This window comes from Euleptes europaea, chromosome 21 (assembly GCF_029931775.1).
Source record: "Euleptes europaea isolate rEulEur1 chromosome 21, rEulEur1.hap1, whole genome shotgun sequence".
Taxonomy (NCBI): Eukaryota; Metazoa; Chordata; class Lepidosauria; order Squamata; family Sphaerodactylidae; genus Euleptes; species Euleptes europaea.
Genome location: NC_079332.1, coordinates 19,527,629 through 19,550,376, shown reverse-complemented (window position 1 = coordinate 19,550,376; position 22,748 = coordinate 19,527,629). Strand labels below are relative to the sequence as shown.

The 22,748-nt window shown below is 62.9% G+C and overlaps 1 protein-coding gene across 2 annotated transcripts; it reads left to right on the top strand.

The window, feature by feature from the left end:
- The first annotated feature begins 10,027 nt into the window (after positions 1-10,027).
- Positions 10,028-22,390, top strand: RHBDF1 (rhomboid 5 homolog 1). 2 transcript variants are annotated; one of them, XM_056866251.1, is made up of 16 exons: positions 10,028-10,096; positions 12,634-12,847; positions 13,153-13,359; positions 15,117-15,239; positions 15,321-15,487; positions 17,112-17,363; positions 17,473-17,584; positions 19,219-19,293; positions 19,442-19,603; positions 19,691-19,791; positions 19,986-20,049; positions 20,426-20,520; positions 20,662-20,737; positions 20,830-20,930; positions 21,157-21,310; positions 21,971-22,390. In XM_056866251.1, exons 2-16 carry the CDS (start codon positions 12,716-12,718, stop codon positions 22,388-22,390), a joined length of 2,241 nt encoding a protein of 746 aa, XP_056722229.1. In that variant the 5' UTR covers positions 10,028-10,096; positions 12,634-12,715. The 2 variants fall into 2 exon arrangements, with proteins under 2 accessions (XP_056722229.1, XP_056722230.1); XM_056866252.1 differs by lacking the exons at positions 10,028-10,096; positions 12,634-12,847 and having other exon boundaries at positions 13,241-13,359; positions 15,325-15,487.
- The last annotated feature ends 358 nt before the right edge of the window (positions 22,391-22,748 follow it).

Genomic DNA, 22,748 nt, shown 5'->3' with positions numbered 1-22,748 from the left:
GGTGGGGAAGCTCTAGGGGCTGCAGAAGCCGAGCTAGAGGTGTGGAGGGGGCTTCTCACTGGTCTCCCAGCAACTGAACCGGGAGGCTTCTTTGCTTGCGGGCTCAGCTCCAAGGGATGGGCGGGAACTTTTTTCTTATCTTGCCGTCAAGTCACAGCTGACTTCCGGTGACCCCTGGCGGGGCTTTCAGGGCAAAAGAGGGTGAGGTGGTTTTGCCATCTGCCTCTGCGTCACAACCCCGGTATTCCTTGGAGGTTTCCCATCCCGATACAGGCCAGGGTCAGGGCTGAGAGTGTGTGACTGGCCCAAGGTCACCCAGCAAGCTCCCATGGCTTGCGAGTGGGGATTTGAGCCTGGGTTTCCCAGGTCCTAGCCCGACACCTTAACCACCACACCACCTACAAAGCCCAAATGCTTCAGGGACTTCTTGCCCACCCTTCAAAAACTTCACTGGAGGCATCTTCTCTGCTGAATGGTTGTTCTTCAAAATCTCATCGTCATTCTTTTTTTATTCTTCCGCTCTTCAGTGCTTTCTCTGGTGTTTTAAATAGAAAGTGTATTTTTGTGGGGGTTTGGCTGGTTTCAAAAAGACTGCTGGCCAACCAGGATTCAATTCTCTGGGCGAAGGGTGGGGACACACGTTTAAACTAAACAAGCCCAGCGGCAAAGAGTTGCAGCTGGTTGCCCTGGCTAACAGTTCAGTTAGTGGGAAATTATTTCATGAGGGCTAAATATAACCCAAATGGAAAACACCCCCACACAAACACAGGCGCACACGGGCTGTTTGTGCACATCTGGGTGGTGGGCGAGACTTCCCGGCGGCTTCTCTGCTTCGCCGCTCCTTCGAGAATCTTCCTCCCGCTTTTGTTTGTTTCAACCACCATCTTTGGAGCAATGAAAGCCGAGAAGCCCTCTTCATAGACTCCAAACCAGGCAGATCTTTGGCTCGAAGGATCTTTGGCCAGAAGGGCATCTCTTGCCCCCCCCCCCCGTGCCTCAGGGGGTGGGGCACAGTGCAGATTAGCTCAGGTGATCGCCAAGTGAGACTGCCAGGCCTCCACCCACCCCAGGGGGCTGAAGCCCACTCCTGACAGTGGTCAGAAGGTCCCCGGTTCAGTCCCCGGCTTCCCCCATTGAAAGGATCAGGCAGGAGGAGACCTGAAACACCCGTTCTGCCTGAGAGCCGCCGCCATTCGTGTTGAGACAAGACTCAAGTGCGCAGGCCGGGTACAGGGGCAGCTTCCCATGACCACGGAGTCCCTCCTAGTGGCGTCAGGCTCCGTGACGAGGTCTCGTTGGGCCTGGCTGCAAAGAGAAGTCAGTGCTGAGTCCAGCCCCTTCCCCAACGGGCACTCCCTTCCACCGTGGTCAGAGCAGAACTGCACCAAGCAACAGTGCCCGCTTCCTGATCTGGTCTAGGGCTGCAGGGCGCACTCCCCAGCGTCGGGCAGAGTCCTCTGCTTGGAAAGGCCACCTCCCTGCTCAGGGCCCGGAACAGAGAAGCACCCAAGAAAAGCAGGCGTAGCTGAGCCTTATTCTGGAGGGTGGGGGGAGAGCTCGGGGCTCCGAGATGTCTCAGCCAGGCAGGCAGGCAGAGACAGGCTGGCTGCCCACGCTCTCCGCTATTGACACAGCTGTCCAAAAAGGGCACTCAGATGACAATGCCCCTCCGGTGACACCCGCACTGGCTGCAGTTCATAGCCCAGGATGCTTCTCGCGGCAGGCAGCCAGAACATTCCGGCATGGCGGGGGCCCTGCAATGCTGAGCAAGGCCTCCCCAGGAGTCACTGCTTTCTGAGCAGCAGCAGCAGGGCCCCCGCAAACCCCCTCCCCGGGGGCTTGAAAATCCCCCTCCCTTCTGAAGCCCTGCCAGACACTGACTCTCGGGCGCAAGGTGTGCACCAGTTAATTATTTCTGCACCCAGATCTGCCCTGCCTCCCAGTAAGGCAGAGGTGTCAAACATCAGGCCCGTGGGCTGGATCCGGCCCCTTGAGAGCTCTTATCTGGCCCATGAGGCAGCCAAGCCCCCCACACACACACACACACTTGATCTGGGCTGGTGAGGCATGGCTTGGCCTGACCAGATGACATTTGTGTCCTATCTGGCCCTCGTAGCAATTGAGTTTGACACCCCTGCAGTGGGGCTTCTATTGCAGGGAACCGCAGCTTGGTTTGCCTTCTGGGTGATGCTTGGGATGCGACTTCCTCCTCCACCACACGGACTCCCTGAACTTTTCTGTCTGCCCCTGGCAGCCCCAGCAGCTCAGCCCTCGCCTTCGCTTGCCCCTTCCTTCCGCTCCCTGCAGGGCTCCCCCTTCAGGGACGGTGCTCTCATCTCCCCTCTGGGCAATCCCCCCCCCAATAGTGATGCTGCGGCAGGGGACAGCCGGCTCGTGCTGTGCACCTCCTGGGAGGCACGCGTCCACTGGGGCCCGAGGAACAGGGGGGCTATTTTGGCCAGCCCCTGGGGAGGACATGGCACTGCCCCCCCTCGCCCCAGAGTCTTTGTGAGACTGGGGAGGGGGGCAGAAAGAAACACCTCTGTGGAACTAACGAAGCTGTCCTGCTCTCCATGTACAATGCTGGGGGGGGGGGGAGCTGAGCACCGCTGGACACGATCCAGGTCTCAAGATCAGGCACTTGAGGGTCTGACTTGGTCCCTTGTGGGAGTCAGCGTGGTGTAGTGGTTTGGAGCGGTGGACTGATCTGGAGAACCAGGTTTGATTCCCCACTTCTCCCTGAGTGGTGGAGGCTAAGCTGGGGGACCAGGTTGGTTTCCCCACCCCTACATGTGAAGCCAGCTGGGTGACCTTGGGCTAGTCACAACTCTCTTAGAGCTCTCTCAGCCCCACCTACCTCCCAGGGTGTCCGTTGTGGGGAGGAGAAGGGAAGGCAATTGTAAACTGGTTTGATTCTTCCTTAAGTGGTAGAGAAAGTCGGCATATAAAAATCAACTCTTCTCTCTCTTCTTCTTATGCATGTGGGAGGGGCAGCCCTCAGTCCCTGCATGACACACACAGAATTGAGCTGGGTCTGGGGGAAAGCTCTGTGCCTCCTCCCCTCTGGCTGCCTCTGGTTTTAAAATAGCTGTTCCCATTGCCCAGAAGGGAGATGCAGCTCACTGCGCTATTCTTGTCTTACAAATTGTCCAAGAGGTTTGCAATGACGGATGAAGGGTGAATTTCACCAGGCAGGGGGCTCAGACATTCCCACGGGCAGCTTGGGAGAGCCTTCCTAGGGTGGGCCCCCTGGCAGCGGGGAGGCTCGCCAGGCACTGGCTCTGGGGCCGGATGCCGAGCGCGGCACATATGAAGGAAGTAGATCCAGAGACTGGAACCCAGGGAGAGGGACTTCTCCTCTGTTTTGCACAGGGACTCCCTGGGCTCCACATTTAATCAGGACAAACTAGGGCCCCCAAGGGGAGGGCCACCCAGAGGGCAAGCCCCCCTGGACAAGCTGGCAAAGGACAGAGGCAGAGATCGAAAGGTCTCCTTGGTGGAAGAGGGAGCAGCAGCAGCAGCAGAGTTGGTTTCTATATGCTGACTTTCTGTAGCCCTTAAGGGAGAATCAAACCAGCTTACAATCACTTTCCTTTCCTCTCCCCACAACGGACACCCTGGGAGGTCGGTGGGGCTGAGAGAGCTCTAAGTGAGCTGTGACTAGCCCAAGGTCACCCAGCTGGCATCCTGTGCAGGAGTGGGGAAACCAACCCGGTTCTCCAGATTAGCCTCTGCCAAACCCAGTTCTCCAGATCAGAGTCCAGCACTCCAAACCACTGCTGTTAACCACTATGCCTCACAGAATGGTTCCCTCTTGTTCCAGCGGGCAGTGGGGGGGGCGGCCCCCCTTTCTGCCGGCTCCCCCTCAGCCTGTCTGCAGGCCCTGGTGTTCCAACTCTTCCTCAAGGGACCCCTTGCGCCCATTAAGTCAGCAGAGAGGCCCCCAGGGAAGGGGGCCCGGGGCACTGCGGGGCAACCCAAAAGCAGCTCCGGGTGCACCGGCAGAGCATCCCAAGGTGGGCACCATCGCCCCAGGCCTGGCCTCCGCTCCTCACTGCTGCAACAGGGTGCAGCAGCAGCAGCAGCCCCCCCCCCAACCGAGGAAGGAAGGAAGGAAGGAAAGGCGGGGGGGGGGGCCCTTGACGCGGTTCTCCGGGCCCGGAGGCTGCCGGCGGCCCCTTTGCTCCGAGGGCAGCTGACGCCGCTGTCAATGGCGGCATTCTTCGGCGCGGCGGCCGGTGCCAGCCCGGGCCACAAAGGGCCATTCAAGGCCCTTTCCTTCCTGTGCGCTCATGAGCCCACCCCCCCACCCCCCCAGGGCCACGGCCCCCCACCCCGCCCCACCCCCCGCAGGGGTCCCGGCTCGGCTCGGCGGCTGCCGGCAGCGACCTGCGGACAAGCGGGGCCGCCCGCGCTCCCCCCCCCGCCCCCGGGGCACTTCGCAGGCGACGGGGCGCCCCAGGAAGACGGACCGCCTGGGCCGCGCCGCCCGCCAGACCGGCACGAGCAGCGAGCGCCGCCCCCGCCGCCCCCACGCCCGCCGGCCTGGGCTGGGCTGGGCCGGGGGCCCCGGGCACAGCCGCCCCCGGGGAGGCAAGTGGGGCGGGGGGCTGGCGGGGAAGGGCGCCGGCCTCGGGACAAGGCGGGCAGGGAGCCCCGGGGGGCCCGGCCCCGCCCGCTTCCAGGCCGGAGCGCCCCCCCCCTGCAGGGCGCCCTCCCCTCGCGCCTCCTGGCCCCGGGCAGGGGCCCGCCTTCGCCAGGGGAGGGGAGGGGAGGGCAGGGCGAGCAGGCCGGGCGCCCCGAGGGCCAGGGTGCGCCGGCCCTCGCCGGGGAGAGGCCGCCTCCGGCTCCGGCGCCGCCCCCCCTCCCCCCCGCCCGGGAAGGGGCGCCGAGGCCTGCCGGGGCTGCGGGGCCGCCTGGCTGCCCGCCTGCCGGGGCGCGCCTTGGCGGCTGGCCCCGGCCCCTCCTGGGTCGCCGCCGCCGTCCCGTCCCGCCCCGCCCCGTCCCGCGGAGGTGAGTCCCGGGGGGGGGCGGTGGGGCTGCGCCTCCCGCTCCTCCGAGGGCGCATTCCGGAGGCCTGAGTCAGCGGCGGGCCGGGCCGGGCCGGATCGGTCCGCCCGCCCGCCCGCCTTGCGCGCCTCTTGTGCAGGCAGCCAGGCAGCCAGCCGGCCGGCCGGCCGGGCCCCGCGCTGCATGGCCGCCCGGGCATCGCTGCTGCGCGCTGGCCGGGGCTCGCGGGCCGCGGGTGAGCGGCGGGCCACGGAGGGAGGGAGGGAGGGAGGGAGGCAGCCCGGCGGGCGGGCGGGCGGGCGGGCGGCGGGGGCTGCGTGCGGAGGGCGCGCGCGCGCCAGACAGGCGGCGGGACTCCCGGCGGGTGGGCGGGCTGCGGGGGGAGTAGCCGGGGGGGGGGAGGAAAGCGGCGGCCCGGCGAGCGGCGCGCTCCGCTGCGCGGGTGCCGGGGCAGCGGGCAGAGACCCCCGCCCGCCCGCCCGCGCCGCTAGGGGCCACTTGCCGAGCCCGGGGCCCCGTCGGGGCGGCCTTGGAGCCGGGCTGTCCGGGCGGGCCTGTCCGGCAGACGCTGGGGGGCTCTCCGCGGGCCCGCCCACCTACCCAGGAGTGCCGCCCAGTGGGCAGAGCCTCCGCCTGCCCTAGAGGGACGCCGGCGCCCGGCCTCCACCCTTCCGCCCCCCCATCCCCACTCAGGCCGAGTAGGGGAAAGGGGGCTTTCCAGCCCCCCGTGTCGCCGCCTTTGGGGAGCCCCCCCGCCCGCGATTGTACCCAGTCTCTCCTGCCAATCAACAGATGCCCCAGTGAAAAGCCCCCCCTTGGCCCCCCTTCCTGGAAGGCTCCGGACTCGAGGCCTTCTTTGCCTCCCCTTCCAGGGCTGGGGACCTCCTGCCAGGAAGAGCCTCCCCACTCCGGGGGGGGGGTCTGGCTCTGCTGGCCTCTGGGCCTTTCCGCAGGGGCTGAGGGAGGGGGCAGCCCAGGAAGACCAGCAGGCCCCAGAGGGAAATGAAGGTGGGGGGGTCAGGGAAGGAATTCCGGCCCCCGGCCCTTCTCCCCTCCCCTCCCTTCTCCTGCCCGCCCACCCTTTTCCTCTCGGAAAACCCAACGGAGCTGGGTGGACCTTTCCCTCCCTCCCCCCCTCCCCTCAGCCAGCTGCAAAGTGTGGGCCTCAGGCAGCTCCTCCTGGCGGGACTGGGGGGTGCCCAAAGCACTGCAGGCCCGGAGAGGACCGGGCGCATGTGGCCGTGGCCCACGGCCCTGTTGGGCATCCAGGCCGGGCAGAGCTCAGCACCATGGCACGCTTGTGGCGAAGCATCGCCGTTCCTTCTCTTGCTGAGGGGCCGGTAGGGAGCGCTCCCCCCCCCCCTTTCCATAGTAGCCCGTGAGTCCCGCGGTCTGTGGCCCTCTGGGAGAGCCTTCGCCTGGGCCTCTGCTTGTTTTGGCGGGCTGGTCTGGCGGTGGGCGCTCTTTGTGGCCCCGTCCGGGATGCGCAGAAGGCAGGGAGTCGTGGCTGCAAGGCAGTTGCTGCTTCGCTTCCGGCTTTTGTCCCGGGGCTGTGGCCTGCCTCCCGGAGGATGGAGGGGCAGAGCCTGCGGAGGGGCACCAAATGGCCCTGGAAACCGGGAGGTCGCTTCAGGGTGGCCTCTTTGCCCTGGCCTGATGATGGCTTCGGGTGGGGTAGCTGGGATGGAAGAGGGGCTTTGCTGACCCCGTGGCAGCGGTCCGGATTCTCCTCTGGGCCCGGGCGCTCGAGCCACCTGCCGCAGGGGTCTCCCGGACCCTCAGCCCTGGGCGATGCTTGTCCTGTGTCTTCCCTTGACACGGTGCTCTTTAGCATCTCCCCGCATGGGTCAGGCTGTGGGGCGGCCCCTGCCCTTCGTGGAGCGCAGTCTGCACTGTGGCTGTTTTAGCAGAGGGGCAAGCTGCCCACAGCCTGGCTCCTGGTGGTCTCTGCAAAATCCCAGGGCCACGGAAGGGGTGGGTGTCGTGGACCAAGATCTCTGCCAAGCTTTTGTGTGGCAGCCGATCCTGCTCATCTTGGGATCCACTGTGATGTCCCCAGAGAAGATCCCAGAACAAGAATCCTGTGGGAACACCTGAGCAAGGAACTGGCTTTTCTGGTTCCAGATGAAGACGGGAGCTGCCCAGATCTTCAGAATGCCTCCTTGGGTGCGGGGCGGGAACCACCTCCCGTTGTGGGCAGCACCGCTGAAGATGAGCCGGGGCCGTGACCAGGGGAGGGGGGGCCTGCCTGTACCCCGTTTCTCCTCCCCCCCCCCCGTGTGATATTTGCCACCACCAGTCGGGGCGTGCTCCAGAGCTGCTTTACACAGAAGGGCCACGGAAGGCTTGTGTTGGCCCTTGAGTTGCTTGTGGAGGGGGGAGCTCTGGGTCAGCTTGTGCGAAGGAGAGTGGCTCCATGTTCCGTTGCTTTTGTGGGTCAGTTTGCAGGGCTGGTCTGGGGCTGTGCTGATCCTCTCGGCACGCGTGTTGTGGCGAGCCTGTGCACTCGGGGCCTGAGGTTTGAAGGACCAGCCCCACTGAGCAGCAGCTGACTGGTGGTCAGTGGGGGGCAGCTCTTAGGACAGAAGGGGAATCTGGAGATGGCTGGTCAGGAAGGTCACCCGGCGACGGCTGCCTTTGTGGCCTCCCCAGAGGCCAGGGGCCTGCGGGGCAAGTCGGCCCGGAGGGTGTGAGGCAGGGAAGGCCCTGGTCAGCAGGACGGCTTTCTGCATTGGCTGTCTCTGGGAGGGTGGCGGGGGGGGACTTTGCCAGCTAGGCTCGTTGGTTTCAGGATTGCACCCTTGAGGATGCTTCTTTCCCTGCAGCTGCAGGTAGACCGAATGAAACACACACACCCCTGTGCAGTTGTCACACTTTCCCAATAACGTGAACACATGAAGCTGCCTTGTACGGAATGAGACCCTGGGTCCATCAAAGACAGTACTGTCTACTCAGACCAACAGCGGCTCTCCAGGGTCTTGTCCGGTCCCTTTAACTGGAGATGCTGCCGGGGATTGAACCTGGGACCTTCTGCGGCCAAGCAGAGGCTCTGCCACCGAGCCACACGGCCCCTCCCTTTTTGCATGGGAACCCTTGTGAGCCTGATGGAACTGACTGGAGACCAGGGAGGGGGGGCAGCGAAGCAGGATCCTCCGGGGGAGATGGCCGGAGCGAGGCGGGGGCTGGCGCTCCTGGCTGCAGATGTGAGGAGGGCCCAGAGAGGCCGAAGGAGAGACGGTCTGGCTGCGCCTGAGGCAGCTTCTCGGGTCCTTATGCCTGTTCCCAGAGGACTGTGGGGCGTGTGAGCAGGGCCCCTCTGCTCTTTGGGCTCTTAGGGGCCAGTGGAGAAGAGCATTCCTTCCATTAGGGGTGGGGGTGGGTGGGGGCTGGGGGCTGGCTTTGCTGTGCTCACTTTCCGAACTCCAAACGGAAGTGGGGGGGGGGTGGAAGTTGGCCCTGTCTGGCTGTTTTAACAGGGCAAAGTCTAGCAGGGCGGAAGCTTTCTGCAGACATCCTGGGAACTCCGCTCTCTCAGATTGGGATGCCGGGGAGGACGAGGTCCCAGAGCTGTGCCAGGCATGGGGGGGGGGGCGCAGCTGGCTCTGCCTTCACTTTTGGATTGCGATGCCGTGGTCATTTCTCCATCAGCAGCGAGGCAGGGGGTGGGGATGCTGGAGAGGGCAGAGTTCCTCTAGCCAAACTCCTGCCTGGGAGGATGTAACGGGGCTCCAGTGGAAAAGGTGCAGCAGAGCATGGAACTGGGGGGGGGGCAGGGGGGCAGCCAGGCCTTGCCTTGGGACTGCCAGTTCCTTGCTGGGCTCTTAGCTCCCTGGGCTCTGCTCTCCCCAATTCAGACCAGGAGCCCTCCGGAAAGCTTGGAGGCTCCCCAGGCGAGGGCAGGATAGGGCCCGCACTCAGCTCTGTCTGAGACAGTGTGAGCCGAGGCAGAGGGCTTCTGAGGTTCTCCTGCTTCTGAGGTCTCTGTTCTTCTCTGCCTTGGGGGGGGAGGTTGGGGGGGCCCTAGACAGGCCAGCAGGTGGTGACCTGCTCCTAGCCAGCCCAGACTTCTTCTCCCAGTGCATGGCAGGCCTTGGGCACTGGCATGGCCCTTAGGTCAGAGAGCTCTGTGCGCCAAGGAAGGAACCCCTCTCTGGTGCTGAGCAAAGAGGCCTGGGGCCTGGTGGGGGCATTGCCCTCTTTGCCTGGGGGGTGGGAACTTGCTCCTATCTGGGGCTGGCCCTCTTCCTTCCTCTTCACCACACATGTCCGGCCAATTTCTGTTGCCCTCTGGGAGGCCAGCAGAGTGGCACCAGCCATGCCCTGGGGGGGGCACTACCGCACCCCTCCCCCCACTAATCTTGCTGCCCTCCCTCCAGGTCTGAGAGTGGAGGTGGGAGGATGTCCGAGGGGCGCCGGGAGAGCACCAGCAGCTTGCAGAGGAAGAAGCCGCCGGGGCTGAAGCTGGACATTCCTGCCCCCATGGGAGGGGTAGCGGCTGAGGAGCCGGCCTTGGCACAGGTAACTGGGGAGGGGCAGGCAGAGGAGGGCTTGGGCGAGGGCCTCGCCCCTCCCTCCCCAGCACGGACAAGAATCATAGAATAGAATCATAGAGTTGGAAGGGACCACCAGGGTCATCTAGTCCAACCCCCTGCACAATGCAGGAAATTCACAATTACCTTCCTCCCCCATACCCCTAGTGGCAAGGGACCTTCCGTCTTCCCCCCCCCCCCCCCAGTCTCCTGCTTTCCTGGCAAAACAGCCCTTTTACCCAGCCAGACAACCAGCCAAGATCCTGGGTGTTCATCCACTTTGGGGCCTCAGGGCAGTTGGGGGCCGCCCTTCACCCCAGTAGCTCGAGGCCTCCAAGGGTAGCCAGGAGGGAGGCGGCAGCCCAGCCTGCCCTGGCCCCCTCTGGCTGGGGGTGACGCGCACCCTCTGGTTCGTCCCCACAGCCCTTGAAGCGCCCGGCCTTCCTGCGCAGCGTCAGCATGCCCGCCGAGAACACTCGGGGCTTCTCTTCCCCTCTGAATGAGTTTCGGCGGCCAGTCCTCCAGCGGCAGACCTCCATCACCCAGACCATCCGGAGGTAAGACCTGGGCCCAGAGACTCGGGGTCACCCTGTGCTGCTCGGGGCATGGGAGGTGGGGCGGGACTCCGCCGGCAGCTGTCCAGGTTGGCCGTGTCCAGCTTCTTGGATTCTTAGCAGCCGGGGAGTCCCTTTGTGGACGGGGCATTCAGACTGCCGGGCAGGCCGGGGTGGTGGTGGTGCAGCGCTGCGGGACTTCACAGGCTGTGAAGGGGCCACCCTTCTGTGGGCTGTGTGGTGGGTATGAAGCCCACGCCAACAAATCACATCGGTCGCCAAGGCTCTCTGCAGACCGCACAGGAGGGTGCTTGGAGAAAAGGAGGTGTCAGGGTGGAGCTGCAGGGCTTGGCAACACGGGGCATTCAGATTTACTGATTTCCCAAAAACGTGTCCCGTGGCACCTTTGGAGAGGTCCGTCTCTTGCGACGAGAGGCGCCGCCGTTCACTTGTGAGCTGGCAGCAGCAGTCGTTGGGTCATGGGAGTTCTGCAGAGCTTTCTCCCACTGGTTTGGGGTGTCTTGGGAGCCGGGTTGAAATCCCCCCCCACCCCGACCTGCCACCTGGTTTCACGTGAATGGAGAGTTTGGTTTAAAAAAATGTTAAATCTGTAAATGCCCCGAAGAGCTGCTCATGCCCCCTTTCCCCAAAAAAGTTTACTAGAGGGGGCATTGCTGGGAGAGGGGCAACCCCCCACCTGCCCAGAGAGCCCCTTTGTGTAACAGGGAGGAGGCCTGTTTCCGCTCTGGATAGCCAAGTGGAGGACCGACGCCCCAGGACGGCCTCCCCTGGCATCCTGGAGTGAGGGCACCCTTGCCAGTGAAAAGTGGGCAACAGACCTCCCTGGGCCCACCGGGGCATGACCCCGCGAGGGTTATTCTTGGCCTCCATCTTCAGCTCCTTCCCTGGACCAGGGTCCTTGTCACCCGGCGGTCTCTGGACCTCACGCTGGTTTCTGGGCAGTTCTGAGACTGGGCATCGACCTCTCCCTAACAGGGCCTGTGGCTGCCCTCTGCATGGGAGGATTACCCGTGCCCGGATTACCCACCTGTGTGGCATGCAGTCTGGTTCTATAGTGCCAGCATTGCCCATCAAGGCATGCAGGGCAGTCCCTGGCTGGTCCATGTGGGCCCTTGGCACTGTTCCACATGCCCTGCCCTGCCCCCGACAGCTGTGCCGGAGCTCCTGTTCGCCCCTCCCGGCTCCAAGCCAGCAGGCCAAGCAGAGCTCGTACCAGGGCCGCCCCCCCCCCCCCGGTGCCCCCTCAGCTCTCTCTCCTTTGCAGCAGGCAGGTCCGTTTTGAGAGGAGTCAGACCTTGCCCGTTCACGGGCGCCAGCTGGGCAGGAGGCCCCTGAGAAAGCGCCAGTCCCTGCCCAGAACACTCTTCAGGTACCTGCAGTGCTGGTGTGATGCCCGTCCCCCGCCAATGCATGCGTGTGAGTGCATGGGGGACCCCGGCAGCCCCTCCCCTGCTGCCCAGCGGTGGCAGAGGCAGGCCCTTGCACGGCTCCATCCAGAGCCCAGCCTCCCTTCTCCTCCCTGGCTCCAGGCCCACTCTGGAGGGGGAGACCCAGGAAAGGCCCACCCTTGGATACCCCCTCCACTTGCCCTCGCTGCCCTGCGACTGTCGTGAGGAGGCAGCCCCACATCCGGGCCTTGGAAAGCAGGGGCAGAGGGCCGAACAAGTGCCGCCTCTCTCCAGGAAGAGGCCGGTGTGTGGGCAAACCCAAGGTGGTCTGGGCAGAAGCGATGCCCTCAGCCAGGCATGCATGGAGCAAGCGGTGCTGGCAGCATCGTGGCCTCGGCCTGGGCAGGCCTGGAAGGCAGCGGTGGGCATCAGTCTTGCCCGTTGCCTTCTCCCGCATCGTTGGCCTCAGCAGGCGAGGAGATCTGGCCTCGGGTGCCAAGCGGAATAGCCTGGGGCTGCCCACCTGGCTAGAAAGCCACACCTGGCGGGGCTGGATGATGACGGCCACACACAGCTCACCTTCTCTTGCCCCTGGAGAGGGGTGGGCGTGTGTGCGTGGGGTGTGTGTGTTGTTGCCATAGTGTGTTTCTCCAACCAGCGCTATGGCAGCTGCACTCTCCTGCCTGCTGCCTTCAAAGCCGCTTCCCCCCTACCCAGACCTACAGCTGCCATACGGAGCCTGACTTTGCACTCCATTTTGTTCTAGCCCACACCTCCTCTTTGTCCCCCGGTGCTGTACATACCACCCACCACCCACTAATGAGAACTCTCCACGGATGCTGACTTCTTCCAGGCACCCACTAACAGCAGAAGCTGCTCAGCTAACACTTCCCCCCCCCCCGCCGCCACCACCACCTCGTCCCCTGGGCCAGGAGCCTCGGCAGCCTTCGGGGTACAGGCTCCTTGCCAAGGCTGCCGGGTGGCACTGCCAGGGCAGAATGAGCAAGCCCAGAGTCTGGGCCCAGGAGAACCCGGTGCCACGTGTGGCGGTTGGAAGATCGGAGGGATGACTGAGCTGCCTTTCCCATGCCCTGGCCACAGGTCCTCAGGGGCACTCTTGGCTTTTCTCAGGGGCACCGCGGACTGGTTTGGTGTGAGCAAGGAGAGCGACGCCACGCAGAAATGGCAGCGCAAAAGCCTGCGCCACTGCAGCATGCGCTATGGCAAGCTGAAGCCACAGGTGATCCGTGAGATGGACCTCCCGAGCCAGGACAACATCTCCCTGGCCAGCACGGAGACGCCCCCTCCGCTCTACGTGCCCCCCTGCCAACTGGGCATGCAGAGGGTGAGTTGGGTCTGGGGAGGGAGGCGGCCTCTGCTTGGAATGGCCCCCGGCACCGATATTTTCAGACTCAAGACGGAGGCTTTGGGGTGACATTGGCTCAAGCCAGAGTCTCCTGCTTGAGCCCTGGTTTGGAATCAAGAGAGGGACGAAGGGGGGGGGGCGGCGGCGCGTAGAAGCCCGTACCTCAGAGGGGGTGCCTCCAGAGGGATAAGAGACCTCCTTTGGAGATCCTCTTCCTCCCCACATGCATGTGCCCCACACCTTGAGATGCTTTGCCCTGACCAGAGACCTCTCCTTGAGGGCAGATCATCGACCCCCTGGCCCGTGGACGGGCCTTCCGGATGCCCGACGACAGTGATGGTTACAGCATGCCCCACACGCCCATCACGCCCGGGGCCGCGTCTCTGTGCTCCTTCACCAGTTCGCGGTCCGGCTTCAATCGCTGGCCCCGGAGGCGGAAGAGGGAGTCGGTCGCCAAGATGAGCTTCCGGGCGGCAGCGGCTTTGGTGAAGGTAAATCGCAGGGCGGGCAGGGCAAGCATTCGGGGGCAGCGCCACCGGGTGACTGCTGGGTCCCAAGGCCCCTGCCACAGTACGGTGGATGCCCAGGAGGGATGGGTGGGTGTGGGCCATCGTTTGGTTCCCCTCTGGCTCTGCTGCTTGACAGCGGAGGGCTGGTGACCGCTGGCTGAGTCGGGGGCCCCGAAGCAGCAAGCCAAGGCCGCCCTTTCTGTCCCGGGCTGGTGTTCCGAGGGGGAGCCGGCTGCCATGCCAAGGGAGGAGGGCGGCTGTTGCTAGCTTTGCAGGGGCTGTGCAGATGGGCCCGCCAGGGGCTGCGTGGCCAACTCTGCCTCCTCCCCGGCCAGCGAGCTCAGAGCAGGGACATCCCTTGGGTGGCCTCTTGCTGCGTTACCAGCCTAGAGCAAGGAGACGTTGTTTATGAGGAACAAAGAGATGGGTCTGGGGGAATCTTGCACCCTCAGCAAGACCAGGGGAAGCTGCGCATTTTGCATTGTGACTGCAATAAGTTAGAGGTCAGGAGTACCTCAGGTGTCCAAGCTGGGACTCCTCTCCGTTACCTCCTGCCTCCTGGAGAAGATGGGAGTCCCTTGGTGGAAGCTCAGTCCACCGTGGCTCGTGCGCATCTGATTTATTTTTCCAATTTATAGCCCACCCTCATTCCCAGCAGGGCAGGAAGACACCCCCCCCCCCCGCTATTAGAGTTTTTGTGCCCTCCTTTTCGGAATGGCCCTTCCTGTCCCAAAGGAGACATTTTCCTTTTACCCCTTCAGTCTTCCCAACTTTGTGGCTGTAGGTGTGATTTCCTAGCGAGTGGTGGGGTGGCATTGCGTTGGCATCGCTAAGAGCTGGAGTCCTGTGCTCGGTGCTGGAAGCTTGAAGAAGAAGGAGAGGAGGAGTTGGGTTTTTAGATGCCGACTTTCTCTGCCACTTAAGGAAGAATCAAACCGGCTTACAGTCCCCTTCCCCTCCCCACAACAGACACCCTGGGAGGTAGGTGGGGCTGAGAGAGCTGTGACTAGCCCAAGGTCACCCAGCAGGCTTCGTGTGGAGGAGCGGGAAAACAAATCCAGTTCTCCAGATTAGCCTCCGCCGCTCATGTGGGGGAATCAAACCCCTTGCTCCACCGCTCCAAACCACCGCTCTTAACCACTAGACCACACTGGCTCCTATCTCCAACCTGCAACCTGCCAGCTCTCATTCTGCAGCAGGGTTCCTGCCCATGGACAGAGAGCAGTCAAATAATTGGAACGCATTCTTGGGTGGGGGGAGGGTGTTTCTCCACAGGTCCTTTTCGATTGTTTTGGCTTCACCACAACAGCAGGGCAGAGGGAGAGCCAAGAGAGACCTGTTGTGAGGGGTGCCGTTGCTACACCAGGGGAAGAGTGGGGGGTCCTAGTGGTAGAGGAGGCTGAATATGGGATTTTGTTCCTGGTGATCAGGAATCCATAAGTGGCATAAGTGTGAATGGAGGAATGCAAAAGCATCTGGGTGGTCAGTGACGGAGCTCTCCAGAAGCCCCCCCCCCTCAGCTCCCCTGTATTCCACCACAGGCACAAGTGCCCTGGGGCTGTGTGGGGATGGTTGTTTGCTACATGAAGTGGTGTGGGGCTGTGTCCTCCTCCTCCTCCTCTCTTCCAGTCTTTGCAGCGTTATCTCCCAAACTGTGCCAGGCGGCCCTCCTGCCACGCCCTCTTATTGCGCTGTTTGTATGCATTTCCCCACTGCGTGATGTGCTCTTCTCCCCACAGGGCCGTTCGGTGAGAGACGGCACGCTCCGGCCCACCCAGCGATGCAGCTTCACCCCGGCCAGTTTCCTGGAGGAGGACACGGGGGACTTCCCGGACGAGCTGGATACCTCCTTCTTTGCCCGGGTAAGGGGGCCACGGTGGTGGCATCTCTGCCAGGCCGAGGCTTTTTGGGACCCAGCCTCTGAGCCTGCCCTGTCTTGCCAGGAAGGAGTCCTCCAGGAAGAACTCTCCACGTGCCCCGACGAGGTCTTTGAGTCGCCCTCCGAAGCAGCCATCCGGGATGCCGACGCGAAAGCCCCCCCGCCAGCGCAGCCAGGGCTCACGGGGGGGGCCTTGGACCGAAATGAGCTGGAGAGGAGCCACCTCCTGCTGTGAGTCATGCGGGTGGGTGGGTGGGTGGGGGAGAGCAGGGCGCGTGGCAGGAAACGGAGAATCCTTGGTGGATCCGGACCACCCCCTCTGCCCTTCGTTGGAGGGGGGGTCCAGTGGAAGTCCTCCCTCTCCTCCTTTTTGAGCATCCGGGTCTTTGTGATTCTTGTAGCGTCCCCCCACACACACACAAACTTTGCCATCGCCAGGGCAACCAGAGAGCCGCTTCCCATCAGCCTTTGCCAGGGACCACTAAAGCTGGACCCTGGCCCAGCGGGCCTCTGTGCTTTTACGGGGCCGGGAAGTCATCCTCTGGCCCGGAGCCGCTGGCGCGTTTGACTCCGGCACTCTGCCTTTCAACCGAGCCCCGGGGGAATTTGAGGCAGACCCGGAGGGTCAGGCCGACCTGCTTCGGAGGTTTCAGACAAAAGCCGCCTCGTGCCCCACTGGCCCAAAGAGCACTGGGCGATGTAGGGTTTTCTTCCTGCCTTATGATTCACAGTCAGTGGGCGATGAAGCCCCTCAAGGTTGGGAACAAGCAGGTCCCAGAGGCAGGGAAAGGATGGAGGTGGGAGGGGGGGCTCCTGTGCCCAGAGGCCTCCCCAAAATTCACGGGGGCTTGAAGGGAGGCGCTGCAAGTTGACCCACTCAAGACCCCCCCCCATGAACAATAGCTAAACTCTAGAGTGGGAGGGGGACCCAGAAGGGCCCGGCCACCCCGGGAGAAGGCTGCAGAGTGGGGCCCGAGCCCAGAAAGGCAGCGGAGGAGGCCGAGGGCAAGCGGGGCCTGGGGCAGGAGCAAGTCCCGGAGGCACCTCAGTCTTGGGGGAGGGGGGGGGCTGCTGTTCAGGCTGAGGTGGAAAGCACACACCCCAGGGACACCTGACTGCGTTGTGACCAGGCCCCATAACACCTCCCTCCCCACTGCCTGCTGTTTCCCCAGGGAGCAGAGTCCCAGCTCCCCCCCCCCCACATGCCAGGGAATTGCATGGTGCCTGGGTGTGGGAAGCAGCCTCCACATGCCTGGGGTGGGGGGGAGAGAGGAGGCCACAAGGCACGCTGGGGCGGCCCCTCCCGTTTTGCAGCAGACGCAGAGCAGGGGGGATGGGGGGCTTGTAAAACCCTGGCGTCCTGCTGCCAACAAGGAGAAGTCCCAGCAAGCAGTCTGGAGCAGACCGGGTGGAGCCAGGAGAAAGGGCTGGCTCTGGGGAGGGCCCCCTCCCTTGGCCCAAGACTTCCAGCAGGGAGGAGGACCCTGCTCTAGTCTGGGCCACTCAAGGGCAACCGACAGGAAGACCCCCCCCCAGCAGCTCAGACCCCAACATGTCACATCCCCTGCCCCCCCAGGGTAGTCCCCAGAGTCCCTCACCAGACCAGGGAAAGTGGCCCCCGGCTCTCCCGGCTCATCGGCTCCGCCAGGGCCCCTGTGGCCATTTCCCAGGGCCCTCTGGCAGGGAGAGCTGCTTCCTCGCACCGCCGCGAGCCCTTGGCCGGCTTCCGTGGGGCTGCTGTGGCCTGCAAGGAACTTGGAGGGGGGAGGGGGAGACACCCGCTGACCCTCCCAGTTTGGTGTGGCTGGCTCTGGTGCCCGAGTCACCCCTGGCCCCTCCTGCTCTTGTGCCGCAGGCCGCTGGAGCGTGGCTGGCGGAAGCAGAAGGAGGGGTCCGTGTTCCAGCCCAAGATCCGCCTGCGCCAGGAGGTGGTGAGCCTGGGCCTGCAGCGGCGCGGCCAGCGCATCACGGTGCCCGTGCGGAAGCTGTTTGCCAAAGAGAAGCGCCCCTATGGGCTGGGCATGGTGGGCCGGCTGACCAACCGCACGTACCGCAAGCGCATCGACAGCTACGTCAAGCAGCAGATCGAGGACATGGACGACCACCGGTGGGTGCGGAGGGACTGGGGGGTGGGCGCTGTGTCCTGGCATGGGGGGGGTGGGGCGGGCCCCCTTGCTCCTGGTCTGAGTGCTCCTCTCGACCTGTCCTCCCCGCAGGCCCTTCTTCACGTACTGGGTCACCTTCGTGCATTCGCTCATCACCATCCTGGCCGTATCGATCTACGGCATCGCCCCCGTGGGCTTCTCCCAGCACGAGGCTGTGGATTCGGTGAGCTGGAGGAAACGTGGGTCGTGCGCCAATCCCACTCCTGGGGTGGGGTGGAGATTTCAGTGGGGTAGCTGAGGATAAATGGAGAGAGAGTCTGGCAGTAACATAAAGACCAGCCCAGTTATTGTGGTATCGGGAGGCATAAAGCATTGCATTCCGCTTGTGCTGAAGAGGCGGGTGGAGCAGGGCTGGTGTCCTGGCAAGGAGAGGCCAGGAGGTGCCTTGGCTGAGGCCCAGGGTGTTTAGCCGCCCCCCCCCCCCAGGGCAGAGTGCAGCGGGCAGCAGCGTCCCCCTACTTGGCCAGTTCAGCAACCATAGGGAGGAGTCAGCAGCCCCCCCAGAACAGACCTTTGCCCTTCCGGATCGGCCTTCATCGGAGCTGTGCAGGGTGGCATGGCGCCCGTGTCACCGGCTCCTGTCCCACAGCCTGTTTGAGGTGTTGAGCATTTCTGTCTCTGCCAGCCACGTGGAATCCTTCCTGCGTCTGCTGAAACAGGCTCCCCCGGCTCCCTCGTTTGTCTTTAAGGTGCCACAAACCTCTCGGTTGTTATGGCCGCCAGAGCCCGCCCATCCCCTTGTCTGCCGCCCTTATGGCTCCCTTTGGTGCCAAGCAGCACGTCCCTTCCCCATCGGTGTGCCCAGAACCAATCCCTCCCCCTGCTCTTCTGCGCCCCAGGAACGTGCAGCCCCCCTGGTGCTGGTCAGAACGGCCTCTAGCCTGGGCCCCTTCTTCCCGTGGGGTGAACATACGAGTTGTGCACTGGCTTCCTGGCAGCTTCCTTCCCTTCCGGGAGGGGCTGTGGCGGAGGGGTAGAGCATCCGCTTTGCGTGCAGGAAGTGCCCAGTCCTACCCCCGGCATCTCCAGTTTAAAAAGTAACTAGGCGGTTTATGATGTGAATAGAGTCTGCCAGAGAGCCGCTGCCAGCCGGAGTAGACAACATTGATCTTGAGAGACCAATTGTAAGGTGGCTTCAAGTGTTCATGGGGGGCTGGCTGGGCCACCACTCCAGCTTCCACTCACCAGCCGACATCTCGGAAGGCAAGCTGGCTGCTCTTCCGGAGAAAGACGGTGAAGTCGGCTGGCCGTGTCCGTCCCCTCCAACCCAGGCATTAACCCTGACCCGAGAGCTACTTTAAACAAGAATGTTTATCTCAACCAACCCACAGAACAACAATCAGGAGGGAATTATTTCCTCTGCCATGCCTAGCAGGAGGCCAGCTGCCCAGCCGAGCAGAAGGCAGAGCCTGGAATCCGGGAGCCGTTCCCGTCTCCACAAGACTCGGCTCTGCTTGCAAGAGGCAGGGCTGGGAAGGGGAGGCTGTGCCCACGGACTCCACTTCGGTAAACTTCCCAGGCAGGGCAATGCTCAACATGCAAAGCTCAACGTTACAAGCAGAGGCACATTGGCCTATTTGTGTGTGTGTGTGTCTTTTAAAAAGGATATTAAAAATTCTGCACTCCTAAATATTACCTTGCTATGAAATTAATAAAAATGTGTGTAAACGGGAGCAGGAGCGTAAACAAATAGGTACCAAGAGAAGTAGCCTGTAACATTAATAAAGCACAATTATACGGGGTAAATATAAAAACACGGCCCACCCCTTCTGCTCTAACGGCCTCTCCCTCTGGCAGGTCTTGCGAAACCGGGGCGTCTATGAAAATGTGAAGTACGTTCAGCAGGAGAACTTCTGGATTGGTCCCAGCTCAGTGAGTGCCCGTGCCAGTGTGTGTCCAGGGGGCACTGCCACCTTCATTCATGGAAGAGCCAGGCGGGCAGGGCCCGAGGGCCTCGATGCCTTGGCCGCGGTGGAGCTGAAGCGGCTGCTTTCTTTCCCTCCCTCTCTCCCTCCGGCAGGAAGCCCTGATCCACCTGGGGGCCAAATTCTCCCCGTGCATGCGGCAGGACCAGCAGGTACACAGCGGCATCAACGCCGCCCGCCAGAAGGAGAAGCACTCGGCCTGCTGCGTGCGCAACGACAAGTCCGGTTGTGTGCAGACGGCCGAGGAGGAGTGCTCGGTGAGTGTTCGCCCCCTGCGCTGGGCCTGAGATCCAGGAGGCTGGCCGCTCCTGCCCTCCACCCACTGGCGCTCATTTCCTTTGCAGTCCACCTTGGCCGTGTGGGTGAAATGGCCGCAGCACCCCAACGCCCCCCTGCTGGCAGGAGAGAAGCGACAGTTTGGCTCTGTCTGTCACCAAGACCCCCGGTAGGCTCTGCCCCCAACCCCTCCCCCAGAGCCACAAGCTGCCCCTCCCCCTCAGACCGCTTGTCCCCAGGGAGGCCAGAGGAGGGCCCGCAGAAGAGCCCCTTGCTGGGGCTGGGCAGCTGGAAGCTTCTGGGCCTCGGGGGTGCCGGTCTGGCCAGTGGTGCCCCTTCCAACAGCCGTGTTTTCCTCCACAGGGTGTGTGAGCAGCCGGCCTCCACAGACCCTCACGAATGGCCCGACGACATCACCAAGTGGCCGGTGAGGCTAGCCAAGGGCTGCAGCCAGCTCGGGCCAAGAAGGGGGGCAGGAGAAGGCCGGGAGGGGGATCTGCGGATTTCTTTTGAGTAGTGTGTGCAACCTGTGGACCAGCACAATTATGGCGGCAGCATGTGTGCTCAAGAACCACAGCCCCGCCAGGCCTGCGAGTTAGAGCAACAGGATGGGGAGGGGCAAGACTTCTACAAGGAGAGAGGACCCCTGCCCTACTGGTACCTTTGGATGGGGTGTGACTCATCGGTTGAGCATCTGCTTGGCATGCAGAAGGTCCCAGGTTCAAGCCTCGGCGTCTGCACTGAAAGGGATGGGAAAGGCTCCCCAACCCCGGTTCATCCCTTCCGTCTCCCACTTCTTCCAGATTTGCACCAAAAACAGCGCTGGGAACCACACCAACCACCTGCATGTGGACTGTGTGATCACTGGGCGCCCCTGCTGCATTGACACCAAGGGAAGGTGAGGACAGGCAGAGCCTGCTTTCTCCCGGGGTGGGGGAACCTAGCCAGGCACCAGGGACTGTGGCTCCCTCTCTGTGTGGCGATGGCCCCCAGCGGCCCTGCCTGACAGGCACGTTCTCCTGCCTTTCTTTCCCCCCAGGTGCGAGATCACCTCCCGCGAGTATTGCACCTTCATGCACGGCTATTTCCACGAGGAGGCCACCCTGTGCTCACAGGTACTTACTGCCGTGCTCCACCCACCCCCCACCCCAGGGTAGGCCCGGCCCGGCCCCTGCCGGCACTGAGTACAGCCGCTGTCTCTCGCCAGGTTCACTGCATGGACGACGTTTGCGGGCTCCTGCCCTTCCTCAACCCGGAGGTTCCAGACCAGGTTTATCGCCTTTGGCTCTCGCTCTTCCTTCACGCAGGGTAATGCTGGATCCAAAGCGGGTAGAGAGGGCAGCTGCAGGCCGGCCTGCCCTCCCCGCAACTGAGCAGTTGCTTGTTCAGTCCCCCCTCCCAACGCTAGTGAGTAGCAAAGGCCAGGAGTGGGGGCGAAGAGGACCAAGCTGAGTTGGGGGGGGGGCTGCGCCACTCACCGGGGTGGGGGTGGGGCAGTTCCTGCCCTAACTCTCTCTGCCCTCCGTCCCGGCAGGATCCTGCACTGCCTGGTGTCGGTGTGTTTCCAAATGACCATCTTGCGAGACTTGGAGAAGCTGGCCGGTTGGCACCGCATCGCCATCATCTACCTGCTGAGTGGTGTCACAGGAAACTTGGCCAGTGCTATCTTCCTGCCCTACCGGGCTGAGGTAGGGGTGCCCTGGTGTGGCTCTCACGACACTCAGGATGGGGCCCTGGCTGCTCTGGGGGCCACACCGTCCCAGGGCAACATCCCCCACGGGCCCGGAGCCTGCAGCTCTCCCATGCCTGGTAGCGCTTGGAGGGAGGGGCCTTGCCCACCTCCCGTGGCAGCCTTTTTTCCCCTGGGAAGGGCCTCATTCCCACTTCTACAGATAAGTTTGACCACAGCCCCCAGGGACAAACGCCTGTTCAGCAAGCCGCTTTAATAGAAACAAAAGGTAGGCAGGAGATTCCCCAGCTAGAGGAGTCTTAATCCTGCTTGGGCACTTGTGGGGGAGGGGAAAAAAAGTTGGTTTTTATATGCGGACTTTCGCTACCGCTTAAGTCAGAATCAAACCGGCTTACAATCACCTTCCCCTCCCCACAACAGGCACCCTGTGGGGTAGGTGTGGCTGAGAGAGCTGTGACTAGCCCAAGGTCACCTAGCTGGCTTCATGTGCAGGAGTGGGGAATCAAACCTGGTCCTCCAGATTAGAGTCCACCACTCTTAACCACCACACCACGCTGGGGCGTCAAAGAATGAGGGCGCAGGCCAGAGTGAGGGAGACACACTGCTGCTGCTCCTGGCCAGCCTCCCAGCGCTCTCTCCTCTCCCCCCCCCACTTCAGGTGGGTCCAGCGGGCTCCCAGTTTGGCATCCTGGCCTGCCTCTTCGTGGAACTCTTCCAGAGCTGGCAGATTCTGGCCCGGCCCTGGAGGGCCTTCTTCAAGCTGCTGGCCGTTGTGGTCTTCCTCTTTGCCTTTGGCCTCCTGCCGTGGATCGACAACTTTGCCCACGTCTGCGGCTTCATCAGTGGGCTCTTCTTGTCCTTCGCCTTCCTGCCCTACATCAGCTTTGGCAAGTTTGACTTGTATCGGAAGCGGTGCCAGATCGTCGTCTTCCAACTGGTCTTCCTCGGCCTCTTCTCCGGGCTGGTGGTCCTGTTCTACTTCTACCCCATCCAGTGCAAATGGTGCGAGTTCCTCACCTGCATCCCCTTCACAGACAAGTTCTGTGAGAAGTACGAACTGGACACGCAGCTCCACTGAGCCCACCCTCCCCTGGTGCCCGACATCCCCCCCCCCCACGCCTCCCGCTTGTGCCCTGCAAGGCGCCTCATCTGCCCCGACCAGACCGTTTGCTGCATACAGAATAACGTCTGTGCCTTCTTCGATTTTGCAAAACCTTCCATTTTTATTGTGCTAGTTTCCAAATGGCCTTTTTAACAAGATTTGATACCTGTTGCCCAGGGGGTAATTAAAATACTACAAGTAGCGTTTTAGCTACATTTCCAGAAATTCCAGACTATTGTCTGTGCTGCTTCATGCTGTTGAGAAAAAGGCCCAGATTCAGGCACTCTTTGATTCAGTGCTGGACAGCCCAAGTTCTAAACTAAGGCGAATTAAT